Source organism: Ciconia boyciana, chromosome 5, assembly GCF_034638445.1.
Source record: "Ciconia boyciana chromosome 5, ASM3463844v1, whole genome shotgun sequence".
Lineage (NCBI taxonomy): Eukaryota > Metazoa > Chordata > Aves > Ciconiiformes > Ciconiidae > Ciconia > Ciconia boyciana.
In genome coordinates this window covers 82,400,085-82,423,595 of record NC_132938.1, presented here as the reverse complement: position 1 = coordinate 82,423,595, position 23,511 = coordinate 82,400,085, and the positions used below count along the sequence as shown (strand labels likewise).

At 38.3% G+C, this 23,511-nt stretch overlaps 2 protein-coding genes across 2 annotated transcripts in view; both read left to right on the top strand.

Moving 5' to 3' along the window:
* Positions 1-98: 98 nt before the first annotated feature.
* Positions 99-19,543, top strand: AP1AR (adaptor related protein complex 1 associated regulatory protein). The gene is made up of 10 exons (XM_072862965.1): positions 99-395; positions 5,601-5,649; positions 7,281-7,307; positions 8,148-8,173; positions 9,087-9,183; positions 9,899-9,997; positions 13,211-13,272; positions 14,381-14,454; positions 15,379-15,507; positions 18,789-19,543. Exons 1-10 carry the CDS (start codon positions 319-321, stop codon positions 19,052-19,054), a joined length of 906 nt encoding a protein of 301 aa, XP_072719066.1. The 5' UTR covers positions 99-318; the 3' UTR covers positions 19,055-19,543.
* Positions 19,544-21,353: 1,810 nt separating this feature from the next.
* The window catches only part of ALPK1 (alpha kinase 1), a 63,125-nt gene continuing 60,967 nt past the window's right edge, over positions 21,354-23,511 (top strand). Inside the window, exon 1 of the mRNA XM_072862958.1 lies at positions 21,354-22,392. The gene's annotated coding sequence lies outside the window, so the exon portion shown is untranslated. The remainder of the gene's footprint in view (positions 22,393-23,511) is intronic.

The following is a 23,511-nucleotide window of genomic DNA, read 5'->3' as shown; positions in this document are numbered from 1 at the left end:
GCCTCGCCCCCTCACGCCCGCCCGGGCGCGGTTCCCGCCGCCGCCGCCTTCTCCTCAGCGCCCGGGAAGGGGCGGGCCGCTGCCGCCGGGGGCGGTGCCAGCACTCGGGGCATGCGGCATCAGCCTCTGCGCAGCGGCCGCGGCCATGAGGCGGTCGGCGCGGAGCCTCCGCCCGCTGCCCGGCCCTTTGTTTCTTAGGGTTAGCGACTGCCCTTCCTCTCTCCGCCCTCCTCTCTTCCCCCGCGGCCCTCGATGGTAAGGGCGGTTTGAAGCCGCCTGAAGGGAGGAGGAGCCGTTGCCGCCGCTGCCCAGGATGCGATGGGGAACTGCTGGGCGCAGTTGTGCTGCGGGCTTTTCTTCCGGAGGGAAGCCGGCCGGCTCCAGCGAGGCGGAGGGTAAGCAGGCAGCGCGGCTACCCCTTTCCCCTCCCCGGGGCGGGGAGGTGCTGGGCCCGCCCGGCTCCGCCTTCACTCCCCCCCCCCCCCCTCCTCTCCTCGGCGGGAGGTGAGGAGCAGGCGGCCGAGCCGAAGGGCCCTGAGGCGGCTGGTCCTCGTCCCCCACGGGGGGCTTTGACAGCGGGACGTGGGTTGCCTTGGGGTAGGGAGGAGGTGTGTGTGTATGACAAGGCCGGGGAGCTGTTGCGGTGCCCGGTGTGGGCCCAGCAGGGCGGTGAGGTGGGTCAGGAGGTGAGGTGGACACCGGCCACCTCATGCAGGGTCTGGGTACGGCCGGGCTGCAGGCTGTCCCCTTCGCCCCCTCCCCGCAGCCGGCTAGATTGAAGAGGGGAGAGAGCAAGAAAAGGCGGCTGTAGCCTTTGCCTTGACAGCTCGAACTGAGGAAACGCCGTCGAAAGGTTGCTCGGCTTTGTGCAGGTTGCACGGCTGATGGTAATACGCTTCCTGGGATGGCTTGGGTTAATGGGCTGTGGGGATATTCGTACTCCTTAGCCCTCTTCCAGGGTTGTTCTTCCAGAAGAAGCAGCTTAGAATTTTGACTGAAAAACTGGCCTGAAAAACTGACTTTTGACTGAAAAACTGACCTTTTTCAGGTCAGTTGCCAAAATCTGTGCAGGCTGCTGTGCTTGTGCAAAGATAGAAAAACCCCGTATTTTCTGGAGTACGATCTTGTGTTCTCTGTGAGTCGGAGGCTGAGACTGTTGGGGTAAAGGGTGACTATTACAGAAGATCAGGAGCAGAATGGTCTGAATAAACTTTCATTTATCTTGTAAATGTGTAATCTGTGTTTTGTTCTCCAGCCAGCAGTTCATGGAAAAGCACTGTACAAACAGGGAAAGGATACCATACCTGTACAAGAACTTGGTTTTCTTCCATATACTCACCAGTATTTGATACTTATAGATCACTTATTTTTGACGGATGTATTGGGATTGAAGTCATTTTAGGCAGATATGCTGAGCATTGTACATGTTGCAAACTCGTGGCCTCTAATTTCACATCGGCTCTAGCAGGCAAGTCTGATGTTCCGCTTGTCCTGAAGACCTTTAGGAATACTTTTCAGAGAAATGGCTGAAAGACCAGGACGGTGTGTGTGGAGGATACTTGCTTGTATTCTTAGGACTCCCTAGCAGAGGGTGTGAGAACATCTGAAATGCCTTGACAGCTGGCACTTAAGTATCTGTTTCTTGTGCTATACTCTGAGAAAAACAGGTAATACTTGAAAGGTTCTTGCTTCACATGTGTTTCTTGCTGAGTCTCTGCTCATAGGCTAATACCGTTTTTTAAATGGTCAGGGGTAGTGACAGTAAGTCTCTGGCAATATGTACTACTTTACCCTGTAAATTATTGCTTTGGTTGTGGGGTCTCTTTGGTCTTTTATTTTTCCCTCCGACTACTTTTAACCAACTTATTAACTGACTTAGGAGCACTGCATACGAGACAAGAGTCCAAAAAGGCACAGGATTGTCTTGGCTGTAACAGCAAATTCTAGATACACGATTATCTTTTATCTTTCCCTCTGGTCTAAAGTGACTATTGCCTATATTTTTGTTGTTGTTGTTTTTTCCCCTTGTATTTTTTTTTTTTCTTGCATGTTTGCAACTCTCTGTTACCCTTTTGTGTATTCACTGGTGTTTGCAGTGTCATCTGCTTTAGTACTTGGTTTTGGTGCATGTTTAATTCACGAAGCAGCATTTGCTAGCTTCTCACCACACTGTCGCATAGTCTCCAACTGGTTTTCAGCAGACGGTTGCTGAAGTTATGGGCTTACTCGCCGGACTTCATCGTGTGTTTCGGTGCCTTTCATGTAACTACTGGCTTACTACTTGCTTGGGTTTTAGAATGGCAAATAGGAATGCCGATGCACAGAATGATGAGAAATGCCATTCTCTTAAATGGCAGGAATTAATGAAGAAATTTTTATGACTGTACTCTCAAAGGAGAAGTTTGTTTACCATGATGGCTTAGCTACTCATATGTGCACGTGTTGCTTCTGTTAGTCCAATACCAGACTGTCCTTCCCAGTGAAATAAATCTTACTGTCTGCTGTTGTAATGTTCAACTGTTGTGTACATTTCTTCAGGTGTTGCGTAGCCTGTAGTGGAAGTCTTAGAAAAATGAAATGATAGTACAGAAAACAGACTTTTCCAGCTGAGGGGGCTGCACCTGTTTGGGTTGGCTTTTGAAGCCTGAACCTGGAATATTGTCTACAGGGATCAGTTTATGAAAAAAAGATCATCAGTGCTACCTCTTGCAGATAGTTGGCACATGTCTCGGATCATCTTTGTTTTCTGGGTGTACCGGTAGTTCACAGAACAATATTGGAGTGTTGAGCAATTCAGGTGTTTTCCTCCCACTGTGTGGTGAGAGGGGCAGGGAATTGCATTAAAAACAAAACTGTAAAATGTGTCGTATGAGTTTTGTAAGTTTGCAAGTTAGAGTGCTACCAAATTCTGCAGATTTGGCTACTTCTGGAACAGCATAATGTAATAATGTAGCTTATCAAGTTAATCATGATTATTTTAATCACTCAGATTCTCCCCCTCTCGCCCAAGCTGGTGTTTCATTTTTCTTAGATGCTCCCAGATTTAACTGTAAGAAATAAACTCTTAATTAAATAATTAAGTGTACAGTTTTTAACAAGGGTTTCAATATCCTGCAAGATTATAAATTGCCTTTGCTTGGAATTGTGCTTAAAATCTTGGAGATTTATGTATGAATTGCTGCAATGGTTTTAGAGTTCATGTTGAGCATGTGTAGAGAGAAATGAAATACCAACACCTTCTTTAGTGTAGTATAAGTTTAACTTTCTGTAAAAATACAAAATTTAAGTTGGTAATTTTTATTTTTTTTTTTAGGGAGGGTCCTTATGTTTTGGCTGAAATAGTTTTGCTCAAAGTACTACAAGCTGCAGCCATAATCAGAAAGTAGGTCATAGCTAATTTGTCACTATATTTGACCATAAGTATTCTTTTTTACTCCTAGAGGACTGTTTAACAGAAGGACCAAAAAAAAAAAAGAGAGAAGAATAAATACAACTTGTCTCTAGGTTATTTGTTTGGTTAGTTTGGGAGTGGCTAACATGTAGCAAAATGGAAACACTCCTTTTTGCCAGTAGTGTGGAAAAAGTAATTTTAACTCATGCCCTGGTTTTAATAGATTAAATGTTCATTTTTAGTGACTTTTTTTCCCCACACATAATCTGTATAAGTTGGTTGGGCTTTTTTAAAATCAAAGATGATAACATGACTTTGCATAAAAGGAGAATAAAGCATATATGTGTATGGAGTGCTGCAAAGTTAGTCTCTTTAATAGCTTTAGATCTTTGAAGATTGGTCTGACAGTCTCTGTAGGTCCTGTGGCCAGTTAGCTGAACTGTTTTCTTTAGTACCTATCAAGCCTAAATGTTTCTCAAATCTGTTTTAGAAAATAATGAAACAGTAGAGCTTAAAGGAGAATAATAAAAGCTGTAAGCGTTTTCATAGGTTACTATTTCATTTCAGTTGAAGTTGTTATGTATGGGGGTGAAGTTGATGAGTCTTCCATTTCTGGCCCTAATGACCTCAATCTTCCATAGTTGCTCTGGGATTTAAGGGCTCAAACTCTGGCACAGAATTAGGCCTGCTGTTATTGAGTCCTTGTTCAGCAGGTAGCAGCGAGTGTAGATCTTCCTTGAAGTGTCATTGCTGCTGGGCTATTTGTCATTCCATCTAGTAAGCTTGCACTGCGTTGTCTTAGTTTTCTATAGGCTCACTCTTCAACTCTTGCAACTAATCTGACCGCAGCTCATGTGTTTGTAAAGTTGAGCATAATTTAGTTAGCACCTGATGCTGTAAACTGGAATTACACTTTTGTTAACAACGTAGATAGGCCTTAATTCTTCTGTAACGGTTTTATTAAATTAGATTTTTGATGGTACCGGCTCCTGTACACCAAAATGGTACACAGAGGGGTAGCAGTGAAATTACTTTAAGTGTTTGTGCCACGTGTCCCAATTATACTTGTGTTTTCATACTAGTGTATGAAATAAAGTGGCCTCTCGCCTCTGGTTTCATAGCAGTGAATCAACTGGAAACAGTTCTTTAGTGGCAGCGATGCACTGCGAGGTACCCTGCTGTATAGAGGAAGAAAGAACACTGCTGTATCGCATGTTCCTCGCACAACAAGGAAGAAGTGGGTTGCGCAACAAGTTGCCAGGGGAGACGTATCCTAACTGACTTCCACAGAAAAATATGATGGAGACGAAATACGATATGATTAAAATAATTCAGGCTTTGGCTGGTGTGTTGCTTTTAGTGTAGTAGAAGTAGGTGTTGGTTGCGAGTACAGAACGATCTTTTTGTACAAGTATAGAAATGCCTGAGGCCCTGGGTTTATTCCTGATACTAGTCAGCACTTGCAACGGGAAACTCTGGTTTTTGGTTCGATGAAATGGATGTTGTACTGAAGCACCAGTGTATGTTTGCCTGTTCTTTTGGATGATAGCCAAACCTCTTTCCCTAGGTAAAAATGTATTCAGGTAACTTAATACTGTATTGTTTTTTATAGAGGACAGTGTTAAGATAGGTAAAGAATCAAGGAGGAGACTGATTCCCTGTATAAAATTACAGACTGTGAGTCATTTTTTGTAGTTGAAAAGTATTGTCTTAACCTCTTTGTAGACATTTTTCTCTGAGGTTCAACCTTCTAGCTGTGCCAAGCTTTCAAAATAAAATGTGTTGTTTAACTTTGATGTTGTACACGACGCTATGCTAGTAAAGAGTTAAGTGCCATGATGAGCAACAGTGTTTTCAGAAATTGCCTGGAATGATGTTTTTTGAGAAAAATGTATTAAAGGTATTGCAGAACACACTAAATGTCTGTAAATGTCAATTCCAGCATCCTGATAAGTGGTTTCTTCTCACTTGAGGTGTTTGTCTTTTCTCCAATTCTATAGAAGATGTTTACATACTTTTGCCTCTTTCCACTCTGGTAGCAACGCAGAGCACAGGTTAACAAGTAAATGTGTTTAATACATGAAGTTTTTATGTTTATTTTATACTTACTTAATATATTTTAAAAGCTATTTAAAATTATCAGGCTCATTTTCCTTCTGCTGTGAATTGAAGACTATTCTGTAGTGTAACTGTAGACTTGTTTTTCCAGATCAAAGTATTTTAGAACATGTTCAACAGGAGAACACTTCACTATAGAGGTGAGTGCTTACATTTCTAGTGATTTAAAAAAAAAAAAGGTCAGAAAAGCTGAATTCTACCAATGCCTTGAATGCTTTTTGCAGTTTATGTACAGTGAAATATTCTGGGTTATTCCAGACCAAATTGATGCTGCGCTGGGTGGTAAGATAGTGGTTCTTATAGCACCTCAGAACTTTAATACATCATCTCCCTTTAATCTGTCATTTGGAAAGAAGAGAAGTATCTGTTGTGATCTGATACTCAGCACTAGAGCGTTCCAAACTCTGCCTATTGCATCTTCCATCTCTGCTGTGTTGGGAGTGATTTTTCTTTTCTGCTTGTATGAGTGCAGGATATTTAGTTCTTGATTGTAGGATCATGAATCTGATTCTACAAAATGCTAGAATCTGATGAGGTTACTTTTATAGTTAGTTGCATGTTTAGTCCACTTTGTTCACTAAAGAGGTCCTTTCTCGGCCACCGAATATCACCCTTTTTTGCTGAGGGTAGTCTAAGGTTAATTTGTGTAAGTTGAGATTCTCAGAATAACCTGGTTTACTTTCTCTGAGTGTTCCTTATGGTCTAAAAGTCCTAGACCTTTCCGATTGCCCCCATTACTGAGAGTAACATTAATAACTAATCACTGCTTTGGCTTTCAAGAAAGGGGGCAGACATATATGGTGGGCGAAAGCTGTTTTAGTGCACAACTTCCAGTTGTGAGAGAGTGTTCCTGCAGCAGAAATACGACAAGGAAAAGAAGGTTCTGTCCTCCTCCCAGATTGTTATTCGTATTCTGCTTTCAGCAATTAGTCAGTATAATTAAGGAGCTTTGCTGTAGGTACTGACCTCCATGTTTGATGTATTGACTACATGTAAGATTACTATACTGAAAATAGTATGGAGAATTTCCATTTGCTTTGGTTTTATGTGATAGTCGAACTTTTGCTGGATGAGTTGGTGCAGCTTAGAGTGCTTTGTGTATTCTTGCCTGGTTTGGGTTTTTTTTTGGCTTCCTATCATTAAGCATTACATTTGCCTTTATTGACCTTTAGTTTCTTATGTGCAAAGCTGGGAGGGGGGTTGTTGTTGCTTGTTTGTTTTTAGAATTCTGGGTAGAAAGTAACTCTGGTTTTTTTTGTAAATTAAATACATCTTCCAATACTTCTTGGTAAGCATCACCGTTGCCATGCGAGGTAGAGGTTACATGCACTATACCCCTTATATCTTCTACATTTTAAAATTGAGTGAGTGCTTTGGTGTATGTCAGAGCCATACCATTCCTTCCACTGCTTGTATTATAATGCTTCAGATACACAGAATTATTATCAATCTTATAAGCTAATGAGATTTCATTTTTATCAGGGCCCTCGCATAAGCTGTAGTGAAATACATGAATGTGTTTTGATTTTGACTCTTCTTTTAGGAGAAAGTAATGTTTAAGAAAAGAAAGATTGGTAAGAAGATAGGTCCTACTCTAATAGTAATACCTTCTTTGAAAGCAGGGGATTTCATAAATGGTATTATAGTCCCACTGTTATCATTGGAGTAGTGTTTTCGCAAGACAGATTGAATATGTAATCATATTTGCTGTATATGTTTAGTGACTTGTTACATTGAATTGTAAAGATCGTTTACTTCTTTTTCTCTGCAGTTTGAGAACCTAGTGGAAAGTGATGAGGTAGGTACCTGGGTCATAATGTGAAACCTGCTAGTACAACTCTGAAAAATGGTTCCAAGATCTGTATCTTCTTCCCACTTTATGCTATGTTGTAGACCTAAATTGCAGGGTTTTTTTACATTGAGTTTTGCTTGCTCTAGGAATGAATATTTAACACTTTGGGAAAGATGAAGACCTAAGAGGAGAGAAAACTGGTTGAAGGGGGTATGGGAAGCAACCCTTTCAGGAAGAGAGCACTATGGACATTAGGAAGGCAAAAAGAAAAGATGATAAAGAGGGGAAGAAAAGTGTGGGGAGGAAGACTTGAAGGCAAATTTGCTTGTGTATTAACTCTTGTATAAGATTCTCTGTATCAGAGAACATAAATGGACCTGGGTTGCTTTGCTACGGAAAGTTTTGGGAGTGCTCTGTCTTTACAATTATGGGTAAACTGGCTGAACGGTACTTCAGAAAAGTAGAAGTTGGCCTTAAAACTTCAAACCTATAAATTTAATACAGCTTGATAATGGGTGGGACACACACCACATTTTCAATACCCTGCCCTGTACTTAAAAACATGAGGACTAATAGTTTGGTTCCTGAAATACACCACCGGAATATTTAGGTTCAGTTGGAAGTACTTTTTTTTTTTACTTTTGCAATCAACTGAAGTGGCTGACTAACAAGATTTTTCTTCAAAATTCCAAATTAAAATGGGATTTCCCCCCCCCTCCCCCCCCCCCCAGTTGTAAAACCAATATATGGGAGAAACTATGATTTCATATTGTTTTTTTTCCCCATCTTAAAATTGTTTGATTGATGGGGTTATCAAAAACTCAGACTTTTTTTTTTTTTAAACAGGCGGAAAGCCCAGGAAGCAGTCACAGGTAAGACTCTGAGATTCAGGACCTCTCCTTCCCTCTGCTGTCCCACTGTGACTCTTAAATTTTTCAGAGTTCCTGTCAAAACCCTTTCTGTCTTTTTAGTTGTCACATACATGGAAAGAATACATATCAAACTAACCTTAATGCTTAACCATGTCAAAACAGTTTAGATGATAATGCATCATGCAAAAACTATACAAGACAGTTAAAACAGTATGTTGCAAAGAGAATCTTTATGCTTGTTCCCAGGGCCTGCATTTAAAGTTACATGAGTGTTAGTACTACAACTTGAGTGAATTTTTTGTGAATGCGTTAATATTTATGTAAGCAGTAGAAACTTAGAGGTCTGCTCTACAGGAAACATATGAAGGCACCGAAGTGTATGCTTTGGTTGTCTCATTCTAGACATTTTGCGTTATTTAAGTTTGATAATTCCCAAAATGTTGTTCCCTGTCAATGGTCCCAAAGAAACGATATAGCAAACCTTACAATTATTATAATGCTTTTGCGGTCTTGTTTGTTAGATACGTAAAAGTAGACGTAAAGTAGGCAACAGATGAAAGGGGAGTAATTTACACTTAGGGGACCAAAACAAGTAAGAAAAAAAGTGAGATTTACACCGCAATGATGTTGACCATTCTATTCCAGTAGTTCTGTTAGCAAACAATGTTTTGAAAATATGCTTTCTATAAACATCCAAAAAATGCTTTGTAAGAGTAAGGAGAGACAGCATTGTCTTGAGTCAACTGGAACTTTGGAACTCTGTTCTTAGGAGGAGTAGGCCAAAAGCACAGCTTGTTGCATTTGTGTTAAAGGACCAGTCAAGAAAGACTATATGGATATGTTTAAGTGCAACGTAGGGTTGTCCTGCGTAAATAATAGATGGATTCTTTTTGTGTTTCTCCCATGCTTTTAGACCTCTGACTGAGGAAGAAATTGCTGACTTGAAAGACAGACATTATGACTCCATTGCTGAAAAGCAGAGAGTTGTTGATATGAAACTTCAGTCAGAGGTAAGCAGCTACGATGACTAGTATGGTATGGATAGTTTTTCTTTTGAAGTAGTTAAGATCAACCATGAACACAAGGAGATTCCTTTCGCATGAACAAACAATTGGGTTTTGTTCATCAGTTGGTATTTTTTAGTCTACAAGATACATAAAGAGATTGCTGTGCAACTAAGATTGCAGCAGAGATTGCTTCTTTTTAATAGCCTCTTAGCTGAAAAATTGACGAAAGGCAAAATGGGGAGTATATTTGATGAAACTCTTCTCATGCTCAGTTTTTTCCAGAGCTTTTCTTAAGGAAAAAACCCTGTAATTTGTCATTTTGTTTTAGTGTGTTGCAGCAATTAATGGAAAATGATGTGGAATACGTGGTAGAAATTGAGAAGTATTTTTAATAAAGTGCCAATGAAATATGCAACTGAAAAGACTTAAGTCTTTCACTGTGCAGTTTGTAATAAAATGCAACATGCATTTACAGCAATTCACTAGTAATGATGTTTATTCAATAGGGTAATGTTTAGTTATCAAAATTTCTTGGGATGTATGGGGGGGGAAGCTGTTAGAGTCAGTTAATGAAGAAAAATGTTCTAGCTATAGTCAATTTTATTTTATTTTTATTTTCTAGTAGCTCTTCTTTTGTTTTATTGAATTTATGGCTTTATTCATAGGAAGATAGATAGGTTCTGCTTTTGTTAACCATTACTATTTTGTTCATATACAGTTAGCCTTACAAGAGGAGAAGTTAAGAATAGAAGAGGAGGCTTTATATGCTGCACAACGTGAAGCAGCCAGGGCAGCAAAGCAGAAAAAGCTCTTGGAGGTGAGGGGAAAAAGACCCCAATATATATCAGAGCTTCTGTTCTGTTTCTATGTATGCAGACTTTCCTAATATCCTTTACATCTCAGGAAACGTAATGAGGAAATTGCTTTGGCTTGTCAATTCCAGTAGAGAAAAAAATACATAACTTGAAAGTACAGCTGAAAACGATCAGAATTGTTTGAAACAGTTTGTGTTGCTGAGTATAGATTTTGAATGAGAGATGTATGATTTCAATCTATAATTAGCTTAACAGACTTCTTAAATTATATAGAAGTTACTGATCTTTAATGTGAAGTGATCTGTGATGGTTTTCTAGTAAAAGACCCTGAAACTAAGCACACATTATGACATCATTTAGACTTGTAGAATGTACTTTATGTATTTGTGCACTTAATTGTCCCTTATCTCTGTGGTTTGTGTTAACATCGAGATATGTGTTTCCAAGTCATCTGGATTTACTGTTGACCTGCTTTGAGCAGGAGGTTGGACTAGATGACCTCCTGAGGTCCCTTCCAACCTGAGTAGTTTTATCATTTTGTGATTTGTATGTGTAGTAGCCAAAGTCCAGTCATGACTTAACAGCAGTCGTTATTTAATATATCTGTGCCTACTTTCAGATGTCTGGTGTCCATGCTTCTGGAGCTTGGTCAAGCGAAACAAAAACCATGTTATGTTTTCCTGCTTTTTTTGAAAACAAGATGCTGTTCTGTATCCCGATAGCATTTATTACTGATGGTTTTCATGTTGCAGTTCAGAGAGTTACATATTATCAGTGCATTTAATATTTTTGCCATCTTAATAAGCTATTAAAGCACGTGCTTTCACACAAATTTCAGGTTGCCAGAAATGTGTGTGTTAAAAAGAACACTTACAATTTTCACTCTCTGTTACTCTGTAACGTGTATGGCTGCAGTTGTAGCATGTTCAAGGAAACAGTCCACTAGACATGTGATACGTGTTCAATTAGAAGTAAATTTTCAATTAGTCTAAATCTGAACTTTCGAAAAAGTCTGAAATCTACAATACATATAGGGGAGATCTTTAACCCTAGTGTAGTGTCTATATTCAAAAGAGAGTGAATTGAAAATTGTTATTTCCAGACTGATAGCGATGACTGAGATTTTCATCTAATATTTATGTTGCTAAGTAGAGGTCTCATTTCACATTTCTCGAACCTCTTGTCATTTGCTATGGGAGGCTTAATTCTTTCTGACCTGTTTTTGCCTGCTTTTTTTCTCTTTTTAGCACTTTTGGTCTCTATAAAGCCAGCAAAAGTAGATTGTTTTATGGCTTTAACTGTTTTTTGCAGAACTTCTGTGCAAGAAATGCTATTTTTCTTGTCTTTCAGTATTTTTAGTATGCACCTCTTTTAGCCAGGACCGAAGATAGATAGAATGCATTATAGAGATTTTAATTTCCTCCTCTCGTAAAATTAGTACCACTTATCTCCTTTACAAACACCACCCCCCCAACCCCAACCCCATAAGGGTCATCAGGATTTCTAAGGAAGCATTTTTGTGTAGATACACATCAAGCACTTAACCTTTCTAAATAAACTAAGAAGCCATTTTTGAATACGTAACTAATCTCTTTGCTGTTTGTGGACAGAAGTCTTCTAAATGAGAAAATGGCTTTTTCACTGGAAGTATGGCATCCCTTTAAAACTGATTTGGCTTGCTGATGTTGCCCTACTAAATGTCAGGATTTGTAACAGCGGACAATTTTAATATATGTGTATCCTGCAACTTACAGTGCTGGATATTGGTATGTTACCTGGCAAAATAGGTAGATAATTTAAATTGGATATTATGTGGGTATATGACCCTTAAAGGAAAATTGTTGTTTCTGTCAGTAATTGTTTCTTACAGACTTGTTAACTATGTTGGTGCCCAATTTCTCTCTTTCTCCCTGTGTACTCAAGTCTTCTCACCTATACCCACCATTATGTGATATTTCTACTACTTATACACTTCCCATTTCCTTACTGGTTTCAATTTGCTTATTTTGATACTTATTTAAATACCCAAGATGGAAAGGGTGCCAAGAAATGAAGGCATCATTGTCTTGGGATTGAAAAATACTAGCTGGTCCAATGCAATTATCTCACAAGACTATTTACCCAGTGAAGAGCAATTCTTAGATGAAGTTGAAGTTGACATTAAAAATTCTGGTTTATTTACCCCTGCTTTTCTTTTGCAGAGACAGATCCATTAAGGCTGAGAATAGATTTTTCAGAAAATACAGTAGCTAGATACATCAGACTTGTCTATAAAACTCGCGTGTTCATTTTTATCTTAGTCTTTGTCATAATCAGTGAACAATTACTGTTTCATAACTGATTTACCTTTAATCACATAGTTGATGTGCCCACTTTTTATGCTTTCATTTTTTCAAGCCAGGGAAAAGAAACTTGAGACAACTTAAGTTGTTTAAACCCTAAAACTTCAGCAGAACCCTACTTCCATGACGTCTGTTGTTCCTCTTCTAACTACAAAATGAATGCCTTTATGCCTTGTGTCTTGCATTTTTCATTCTGTTTTTGCCTAGTGATACCAGGAAAGCTTTCTACCTTAAGAGTGTAGAGGTATTAATACTTTTGGCTCAGCAAGGCAACAAAGCTTTTATTAATATAAATGAAGCACTTAGTGCTGATACAGACAACCAGAGGAGATGGCAGTATTGCTTTGTACAGGGATAAAAGGACCTGTAGGAAATCTTTCTTTTTAAATGGTAGGCTGACTGTTCTTGCGCACAGAGCAAAACAAATCAAATGTAACCCAGGTGTTAGTTGTATGTTGAAAATACCTGTGGTTAAGAAGAGAATACAATAGAGAAGAGGACAGATGCAATCATGAATGAAGTGGTGGTCACATATTTCTAGGCGAATCGATGGGTTTTTTTGTTTGGTTTTGTTTTTTGGTGCATGAAATAGGTTAAAATGTTGAGAGTTTTATTCACAAAGCTACCTTATTTTAAATGGAGAGATTTTTGAGCTTAAAAGCAATACCACTTGCATGTAATGGTCCCTTCAGTATCATAAAATTTGATTTTCTTTGAATGAAAGTCAGTCTTTTCCTGAGTTGTACTTGGACTGTTCCAAGGACCAGGACAATGCTCCTTCTAATGTTGCAGTTAAGGGAATGCTTAGTGTATTGAGTATATTATGCCCAGTGACTGCATTCAGCTTTTTCAACAATTTACTTCTTTCGATAGCAACGTAGACAGCAAAGAATAACACAGAGAGCGCATGCTGTTAATAACGGAGAATATCAGAGGTAAGATACAAAACTTGATTAATGATAATCGAGAACGATGACTGTTTTTAGTCCTGTTCCTTATCTCCCCCTCACCACAAAAAAAAAATTCCACGTTTTTCAAACCTTACATACACAGCACTTCTAAGTCAGAGCTGTTTTCATTCATTGCCCTTTTCTTCACACCGAATAGTTACTGAATGCAAACTGGTTACCATTAATCCGCAAAATTAGCGGGTAGATTGCATTCATTCTGGTTTTCACTGTAGTTATTAGACTGATGCATACAAAATTGAACCTGCTCCCAGGTACTAATACATATATATACACACACACACACACAATCTAGTGTTTTATATTAAGAAGGTGTTTGTATGTAAAATCTTGGCTAATATAAAAATATTTTTATTATTCATAACGCTGTTTGAAATGCCCAAGAAAAATACACACTAATCAAATGGGGAATTGAATGGTTTATCTAGTCTGCCTGTTTCTTCGTTAATATTATTAATTTAATTCTCTTCACTCCCACCTTCTGTGTTCAGTGTTGGGGGGGGGGGGGGAATGGGTAAAAAAAAAAACCCACAAAAAAACCCCCAAATAAATTTACTGTGGAACGGTATTTGAGTTTTGAAAAAGCTCTAAAATCAAACACCTATTTCTGAATGGAAGATAAAAGGGGGATAGGAGGGGTTTTCCGTTAGGGAAGTACAGTTAGAAAAGGAGCTGTGAAAACTGAGGATTTATGATAGTATGAGTAGGAACTAGCCAGATTTTAGAAACAAAGGACTGTAGTAGCAGGATTTGAATTCATTAGTTAAAAAAGGAATTGAAAATTAAGGAGGCATTATCTAAAGTGACAAAGGATGAAAGGGGAAGAATTGTTTTGTGACAGAAGTTAATCCATTTTTAACTGAAAATACTACTAAAAATTGAGCAGAAGCTCAGACTGGGAGAGGATGTGATGAGTAGGAATGGAAAGGCATTTTGTAGATAATTTTATGAAGATGTTAGTTAAAGGTGTATGTGCTTTGTAGCATAGAATTGCGGGGCATGTGGATTAACGTATCTTTTATGGCGTCCTTAGAGGTTTATAAAGCTAAAAACAATATGTGCGTTGTTCTTACAGCTCTGTGGCAGAGGAAGATCTCGATTCTTTCTTAAGAAATACAAAATTCCAGTATGAAGCTTTTCGAAGTAGTAGTAAGTCTCCCTTTTCTTATGCACGTCTCTAAATGTTAAGTGACTCTGAGGAGCACAGAGTGCTATTTCTTTTTCTAGATAAACATAATTTGTTTATATTTTTATATATGCACACATATAAAATGTGTATACATATATCTGTATAAAAAAACGTGACAAACTTCTTTTCCTCTCTAATCCCTGATGCTTCAAGTGTTCAAAAAACCACAGCGTATACAACTTGTGCTACAGCCATTCCAGTACTCAAAAGCAAGTTCTGTAAGCAAACAAGTTCTGTGCATGGATTTTATTTTACTAAGGCTCTCCAACCGTCTTTGTGGAGGCAACATCAGTGCAGTGAACTTTTCTTGTAAAACCTAACTGTGTATTAAAGATGCTAATGTGTGTGTATAGCTCTCTTAATCATCTCTTAGCAAAATAATTAGAATCATACTAATGGTTAATTTTTTTCTAATGAAGCGCAAGAGAGGATTTGGCTGCCTATATTTAAAAATTCCACAAACAGTTTTATAAACTTAAATCCATAAGTTTTGATTACAGTACGTGATAGTCACTAAGAAGTTGGAGGACTGATGGTAATTCTTGAGAAATGCTGCCTGTAGTTTGGGGTTTTTTTGGGAGGAGGGTTGGTTTTTGGTTTTTTTGCAAGTCTTCACACAAGTCCAGCTTACAGCTTACTAAATTCCTCTATAGTTCTAATTAAACAGTATTGCTAAATGTCCTCTTGTAATATCTTGGTGATGTTGACTATTAAAAAGCTACTGTATGCTCCTTGAAGTGATGGATGAAGTGCTTTTTTCAAATGTTCCTGAGGTTTAAAGGTCACAAAGCACAATAAAAACTTTCTCTGAAAGTTTAGTTTTGCATATAGAACCTCAAATTGAAGTATGTTTACAAATTAAAAATGCGGTTTTTTTAATATAGGGCTTTCATCTGATGCTACAGTGCTGACACCCAACACAGAGAGCAGTTGTGACTTAATGACCAAAACAAAATCAACCAGTGGAAATGATGACAGCACTTCATTAGATTTAGAGTGGGAAGATGAAGAAGGTATTTATTCTGCCATTTGGTTTCATTCTGAACTTACAAGTTAAAAATGCTGACAGTTTAAATTACATTGATTGTAAATTTGTCGTTTTCAAAAGGGAAGGTGATTTAAAACTTAATTCTGATGGAATTTCTGCCAAGTGTGTAATGATTAAACAGTAAATTATTTTTACCTAGAAAATTGCCTATTTTGATAAGTGTGGTTATCTGTCTAATAAATGAATTCATTTCTTTGGATCCTTCAGTAAATCTCTTTTCCTGCATTTTGTGGGGGACTGACTTGTAAACTCACAACAAAACTAAAGGTAAAGAAATGCTGCCCTCTTGTGAGCCAGTAGCAGAAAGAACAGCTTGTTCTTTGTTTTAAAATGCCGACGTTGGTCAGGAGTCTCTGACTGAAGTATTTTGGGAAGCATTGCTTCTTTAAATCCCACTTACTTTTATTGTAACTTCTACTGGAAATTGAGGTCTGCGTTCCAGGTGAGTATCCCAACTGTCCTAATTGCTGCTGCTGTTTGTTACAGATCTTGTCTGTTCTCTTTAGTAAATCTGCAAAAGCTCGTCTTTGTTTTGAAGTTAATGTGAAATTTTGAGACCTTGGCTCTTGAAGTGCTCACCAAAAATAAGCTAGGATTTCTTTTAGCCAATGCATAGCATATACTTTTTCTTTAATAGACTGTTTTTTGACAATCTGTGTGTAGTTTAAATGTTTAGCACTGTCAAGAGCACTAAAACATCTAGTTAAGAAACCTGTTTTGAAAGACTTAACTTTCACAACTTTACCCAGAAATACCCAGCATCTTTTTTTAGCTCGTGTGTGCAAGAGCTATTAGCATTCTAGAGGAACTGAAGCTAGGGCAGGATCATGTATGTTGAAATACACTGGATTTTACATTGAGAGTAATTAGCACCAGAAACAGTGTTCTGGGAGCTCTGTATTCCACAGTGTGCTTAAGAAATGGGAAAATTGCATTCTTTGCTTTTTTACAGATTGAGTTTTGTCCTCCCACTCTTATGTTAGCTTAATGTAATATCTTTCTAAATAACTATTGAAAACCAGATGGGAGCAAGATTCAGCCTTTACCAGGCATACCTGCATGCAAAATTACCTTGTTCATTTGACTGGTTGAGGGTCTTGTTGCATACGGGCTTGGATTATCCTTGTTGTTGGGAAATTTAATTCTGTGTATAGAATTAACAATCTGTGACGTTTGCTATACATTGTTCTCTTATCAGTGTCACGTTGACTTAGCCCTAAGTATTCATGTGGTTTTGAGGTAACTAAATAGTAAGTGCTGAGAAGTGCCAAAACCTGCCTAAAACCAGAACAAAATTACTGCATAGTTCTGCTTCTGATTCCTACTAGCCTGTGCTCTACAGAGGGGAATAATTTTTAGGAGTTGGTCATTGTGATAGCAGTCTATCTCTTCTCCCTAGTAACCTCAAATCTTGAGCAGAAGAGATGGTGAGATAACCTATGGGAGATTGCTTATGCTTGAGAACACAACTTGTTTTCATGGCTGCAAAGGAAGGAATGTGATCATTTGCAAGAAGTACTAGTCAATATTGCAAGGACTTTTGAGTAGTTTTCAGCACGTTCTTGGTAGATCCGGCTCAACTTAAGTGTATTAAAACCATCTCCCTGAAGGGGTTGACTGCTTGCTCGGGGTAAGAGGTTTAGTTACTGTGTGTGCTGTCAAAATCTACCACGGAGACCGAACACCTACAAAAAAGTGTGTGTGGGGGTTTATTAAGTGTGGGGTGGGATATTAATTTATGGTCTAGTCACACGTTTTTACTGTTAGTAGACAAAGTTGTATGGGGGCTGAACACAAAGTAGGGAAGAACCAGTGTTTTGAAAGGGTAGTAGCCTTTAAAAAAAAAAAACAACTAAGAATAGTAACAGAAGATGACATTGCTTGACTGGAAAGTTGCAAAATTAGGAAGTTCTTAACAGGGAATGCCTAGATCCTGAACTAGGCATGATTATGTACTACTAATAGTGTAGTGTATGATCACTATGTAATGGTAGTACTGAAATGGGATTGTGGATTGATTGGAGCTGCCCGAGCACAGCAGATGCATAGTTTGTGCCCTGCAATGTTATAGTTTATAAAGAGTATTATACAGAAAGACAAAGGGTGTGAGGAGAAAATGGAAATGGTAACTGTGCTGGATTAAATACAGATTATTTTTTTTTTTGATACAGTGATTCTGTTCTCATTCTTTGGTGTCATGTACAGGTAATAGACAAGGAACTTGTAGTACTAATGTCGTATTGGTATTATAGGCAGTGTATCTTGAGATGGACAACAGCTTCAGTGAGCCATTGGTACCAAAGGAATAATCTAGTTGAAAATAGCTATGTTCTGAAAGACCCATGAAACATGAACATAACATCTGTCATTTGAGTCTGATGAAGGGAAAAATTTACCTCTTAGATTTTTTTTTTTCCCCTGTGCCCTCCTCCCTGCCCCCCCCAAGAGTTGTGTCTTTCACTTGCAATATGTAACATTTTAATTACAGTTAATTAGTTAGCTAGTTACTCCAAATTTAAAAGGGGAGTTTATTTAGGAATGTATGAGGAGTCCAGTGAATAAGGAGAGTATTGTAAATCCTTCCGTTTTTCCTTTCCAGTGGTGTGGGAGGTTTTTGATACACCACGGCAAAGCCTATAATTACTGACAAAATAAATAGCATCTCTGATGTCTTTGTGCAGTTTTCTGACCAATGTTTTGCCGCTTTTTGTGTGAAATTAAATATACCTTTTCAGACCAAGTGAAGACCTTTTGTAGACAAATGCACCCAGTAATATCTATCTAAATTTCAGCTGCTGTTTAAAACATTTAACAGGATGATGTTTCATCTGTTTGTCAGTAAGTTACAGGAGTATTACGGGATTCCCCAGCCATTTAGCTTTTCTGGAAATGGCACAGTACCAAAAATCTTTTCATATTTGCACGCCCATAATGTAGGGCAGCAGGCTGCATATATAGGAGAAATAAAACACTGCCAGTGAGTTGTTTCACTATGTTGTCTGTCTTCCTTAGAACTCTGTAAAACAACGTCACTGGCTGTTGTGTTCTTTTGGGCCAAAACTGGCTGCAAACTCTGGATTTAATGTGAACACCACCACCAGAAAAAAATACGGTGGTGCTCAGGAGTGGAATTACCAAGTCTGGATCTCTAAAGGATTCTTGTTGTTTCTTCTAATGTTCTAACACAAAGGTAAAGGTACTTCCCTCAACATTATGTCTTTCTTATAAACATGTCTTAAATCGCAGGCATGAACAGAATGATTCCAATGAGAGAGCGCTCCAAAACAGAAGAAGATATACTCCGGGCGGCGCTGAAATTTAATAGCAAGAAGACTGGAAGTAATCCAGCTTCAGCCTCTGACGATTCTAATGGATTGGAGTGGGAGAATGACTTTGTTAGCGCTGAAATGGATGATAATGGCAATTCAGAATATGCCGGATTTGTAAATCCTGTACTGGATTTGTCTGCATCAGATATAAGGATATCTGATTCTGATCATCAAGACAGATAGTGAAACTGTGTGGCCCTTGTTTGTGACCAAATGTTGAGAAGTGAAATAGAATGTACAAACCCAATTTGCTCTTTTATAACATGGTTCCCTTTTTCTTATAAATTGATCAGCAAGGAATGGGAATGACTTGCTATCTGAATTAATTCAGAATTAAGTGCAATTTTATCATCTACCTTCTAAACTTTTATGAAAACTGGAATGATTCTATTATGTATATTTCTGGATATCTGGATTTAATATAAAATTATCTGCACTAATTTAAGCTTCATAGCTTGACATATCTATATTTTAACTAGCCTTTTTTTCTGGATGATGTTTCTACTGATTTTGGTTTTAAAATTCATCATTGGCCTAACATTTATCTCGGAAACAGTCTTATATAATTTATCTAATACTTGAATATAGAAAACTAATTTTAAAAGATTTTTATTTCAGATATGTGCTTTTTGACTTGTTCTTTAGCTGTTTAGAGGGTGTACTTAGCCAGCTGCAAAACAAATTTCGCACATGGTAAATTGCAGTTTTTCCCCTGTCTAGTTTATAGTCGTCTTAGCCTTGTGTTGCCCTCTTTCCATTTACTTTATTTTTTTATTACTTTATGCTAAGCACAGTTAACCTCAATAAACGTAGTATAACTCATCAGGTTAGGTAAGATACTGTCTTGTATTATATGCCAGACTTAGTAAATGTGTGCTAGTTAGAAAAACAACTATAAAAATTTTTTATGCGTCAGACTGGAAGTTTTAACCAGTATCTAGTGGAGAACTGGGAGGACCAAAGTCTTGATTTCCCTGCCCCCCTGAACAGACCAACATCTGTTACTTCATGGTCCTTAAAATTCTTTAGTTGTGGAAAACGTGTAATTCAGCTGGTCTGTAACAATTATTGAAAAGCAACATTCTCTGAGCAAACTGGGGAAGGGATGATTGCTCTGCTGCTGGGCTGGGAAGAACAAGAACCTAAAGACTGAATTCCTGTATCTGCATTTTAAAAAGACAAAAAAAAAGTTCAAGTTACAAAACAGCGTGTTTAAGTGCTCTAGCTTTCCTGTGCCTCTAAACTGGATGGCTGATACTGGTAATACGGACTGAAATTCAAGGAAGTGTTCAGTTACCACAAATCTGGTGTATTGTATTGTGTGGTCTCCCCTGATATTTAATGTAAGTTATACTTTTTAGAAAAAGAGAAATCTCACTGAAGAGAATGTGCAAAACACTTGTAGATCTCAAGCTTTCCCCAAAGTTTCAGTAAAGCCATTCTACTCTACTGTTACTTTGTGTAGCTGTCTTGTTTTTCCCTGAAGAAAGGGGGACGGGGTGTAACTTCACCATTGTGGAGTAAAAGCAACACGCTGTGTGAAGTACTAAATCTGCGTCATCAGAAGAATTGAGTTTGTCAGTGAAAGTTGTGTTGCTGTTTTAGATCATCTGAGCCTATATGTAACAGTAGGGTCACTACTGTGTGGTCCTCTTCATGATAACTTGAATAAAAATACTGCACACTTGGATTAAATATGTACAACTATCAACACTAATGAACAGATAAATCTTGTTGATAACATTCAGTTTCTTAATTTAAATTGTAGCTATGTCATGGAAAATATTTTAATGTAATTATCTACATTTGCAATGCCTGTAATAAGCTTTAAAGATTTGTACACATCAAATGTATATTTTGGGTTTGGCATAAGCTACTACTGTGTAACTTCTCCTGAACATTTACTTGTATAATATATTCCTATGGAAGTGAAGGCAACTTTCTCAACATGTAAATAACGTTTTTTTACCTGGTGAAACTGTAGCTTACCCTGCAGTGGTCACTACTTTTCCTGACCAGTGAACATGAGGTTAACTGCTCTGACCATGCTTTGAGGAACTAAACTAGCTGATAGTCCTGCTTGTAGAATGAACAAGGACTTAGGAAAAAGGAAGCTGACTCCAGCTGAAGGCTTTTTCTGTGATGGGCATGTTCTGTAGCCATGGTTAATAGCATTCTGCTTTTCAGAGCTCAGTGCACCACACTGAGCGACTTAAGAAATTATGGTCAATGTTTGTGGAAATTTAAGAAACTGAAAGATTACATAAACAGCTAGTGAAACAATTGAACAGTACTGTAACATGCGTATCTGTACAAATTTAAACGTCATTAAAATTTTCAGTCAGTCTTATATTTGGCAATGCTTTATCCGTTGCTTGTTTTGGGGCTGCCATGTCATACATAGTGAAAGCAGCGTGTGAAGATGAATTGTTAAAACGTTACCCAAAATTACCTATGCGTCAGCTAACTAAGCAAGTTTTAAATAAATAATTCACTGTGTCTTTAACTACTGAATTCCCTAGCATCCCTTCTTGAGACCTGTTGCTTTGGGAGGGAAGCTCTAACAAGCTGCCATAACGGAGGACTTGAGGAACTTGGAACGTGGAGCCCTTCTTCTATCAGAAGCGAGCAGCTGTACCCTCATACTTCAAAGATAAGATAACCTTCCTTGTATAATGCAAGCAGCTTGCCTGTCCTCATGTCTGTCTGAGCTAGTGCACCATTTGAGTTGACTTAGCCAATTGTGCCTGTATACAGGAAATGCAGTTTTCCTATTAATATTAAATATTTTTAATAGGAAACTATTATTTTTAATTCCAGGGAAGTTTTTCACTAAGTTGTTAATCTACTGGTTATACATATGTTTCTATGCTAAAGTTGAGCCATTGTTGAATATAACATCATTTGACGTGACCATTTGGGCAGTCTGTTCAGAGTTACTTGCTTAAGCGTAAAATTGGTGTTTCGGCATTGTCTTCTAGTATTCCACGATTGTGAATACTAGGACAGCTGAGCCAAGCAAAAACTTACAAAAAATGTTAGCTGCCTTTGTGCGTGTAGTACTTCTCCCAATTAAGTTAGCAGTATATGACTAATGGCAGCCTCGGGGTGGGGGGAGGCGGAATTTGTTTCTGGTGAACAAAGTATGTTCTGGTATGCCTATACTGAAAGAACTCTTCTTCTTCCGTCAAACTGACTTTTGCTGCTCAAATCAACACAGTGATAGGATCTTCCTAGGAGAGGACTTATTTTTTTAATGTGCATTTTGGGGTTGATTCTTACCCCAGGTAAATATAGTTGTAGAAATGATTAGTGTTTGGAAACCATTAAATTGCTGGTTGTGTTTTCTTTTTTTTTTTTCCATTCCCAAGGTTTTTTTCCTGGTTCTTGGAGATGTGCCTAAGGAATGCTCTGCTCTAGATCTGTGGATATCCATAGAGCCCCTCTGTACAGAGCGAATACAAAATCTACTGAGACGCAGCACTCTGAACTCTGCAGATCAGACAGAAGATTCTTATCAGGTAAGTACTGTTTGTAGACGTTTCTGTTTATATATTGCACTCAAAAATTTGCGATTGGGGTTGTCATTTTTTCTTTAGATAATAGCCCAGAAAGCGTAAGCAATTAACATGATCAGTGCTATAGGTTAATGTCCTACGTGACAGGGCCGGTGAATAGAAATTGGATAACAATACTGCTTAGCGGTAGTATTAGCAACCTGTTTTTTCAGCCTAAAGCAGTACAAAACAAGAGCTTGCATGTCATCCAAAATAATTTAAGAGCACTAACAGGAAGAGAGCTCTTTACTGGGAATGCAAAACTAACGCTCCCTCCTCCCTCACGCACGAGCCAAATTAGTGAACGTCAGATATCCCATGCATTTTATATGAGAGGCTGATTTCATGTAAAAGCTTTTATATGTAAGAGCTTGTTTCAAATTATATTTGCATCTTGCTCTCTTTTTTTAGACAACTTGCATTTGCAGGTATTGGCCGCTCTGTCTAATTAAAGAGTAGGAGGACTCAGGTCAAAAGCATATAAAAGCCGAGCAGCCAAGAGCTACTGGAAATCTGCAACCAGTAGCACCGTGTCTGATGACATGGTGATACCTGCTCAGCTTTGTTTTGTTAAGCTGAGGGGTTGGGTGTGTGACAGAGGTGTTTGTGCCAAGATGGTTAAGTAAAAGTTAAGTAAGTACCAGAGCCTACTTCAAAGAGTAGAAAACATGGGAACAAGGTATTTTTGGCAAGGGTGAGATGAATAGACAAATGAAATCCTATATAAGCCTGTGTTTGAGTTTCATTGCTTCTCCCATTACTTTCTCTCACTTGTGGTTGTTTGCCTTAATTTCAGGTTATGTTGTGTAATTCAGCTGTCCTCCCCTCAGTCATAAGTCTGGTTTTCTTGTAATTATTAATGCTGAAATGCATCCTAATGTTTAGGGATGATAAGATGGGTAACTCTTACGTAGTTCTGATTCTTTCCAGTGTGTCTTTCAAGCAAACTTAAATCCTTGATGAAAAACAAGTGCCAATGAAAAGCTGAGCCCCTAGCAAAGGAAAAACTTAACTGAAACAACCTGAGAAATACTTAAATGAAACCAAATTGTAAGAGAGCTTGGGGTGGGGGGTAGAGGTAGA

Bases quoted from the DNA above. Each gene is read 5' to 3' on its own strand.
- AP1AR (XM_072862965.1), top strand. From the start codon at position 319: ATGGGGAACTGCTGGGCGCAGTTGTGCTGCGGGCTTTTCTTCCGGAGG. The intron at 5,650-7,280 runs GTGAGTGCTTAC...TTTTCTCTGCAG, and splicing joins GAGAACACTTCACTATAGAG to TTTGAGAACCTAGTGGAAAG. The intron at 9,184-9,898 runs GTAAGCAGCTAC...GTTCATATACAG, and splicing joins ATATGAAACTTCAGTCAGAG to TTAGCCTTACAAGAGGAGAA.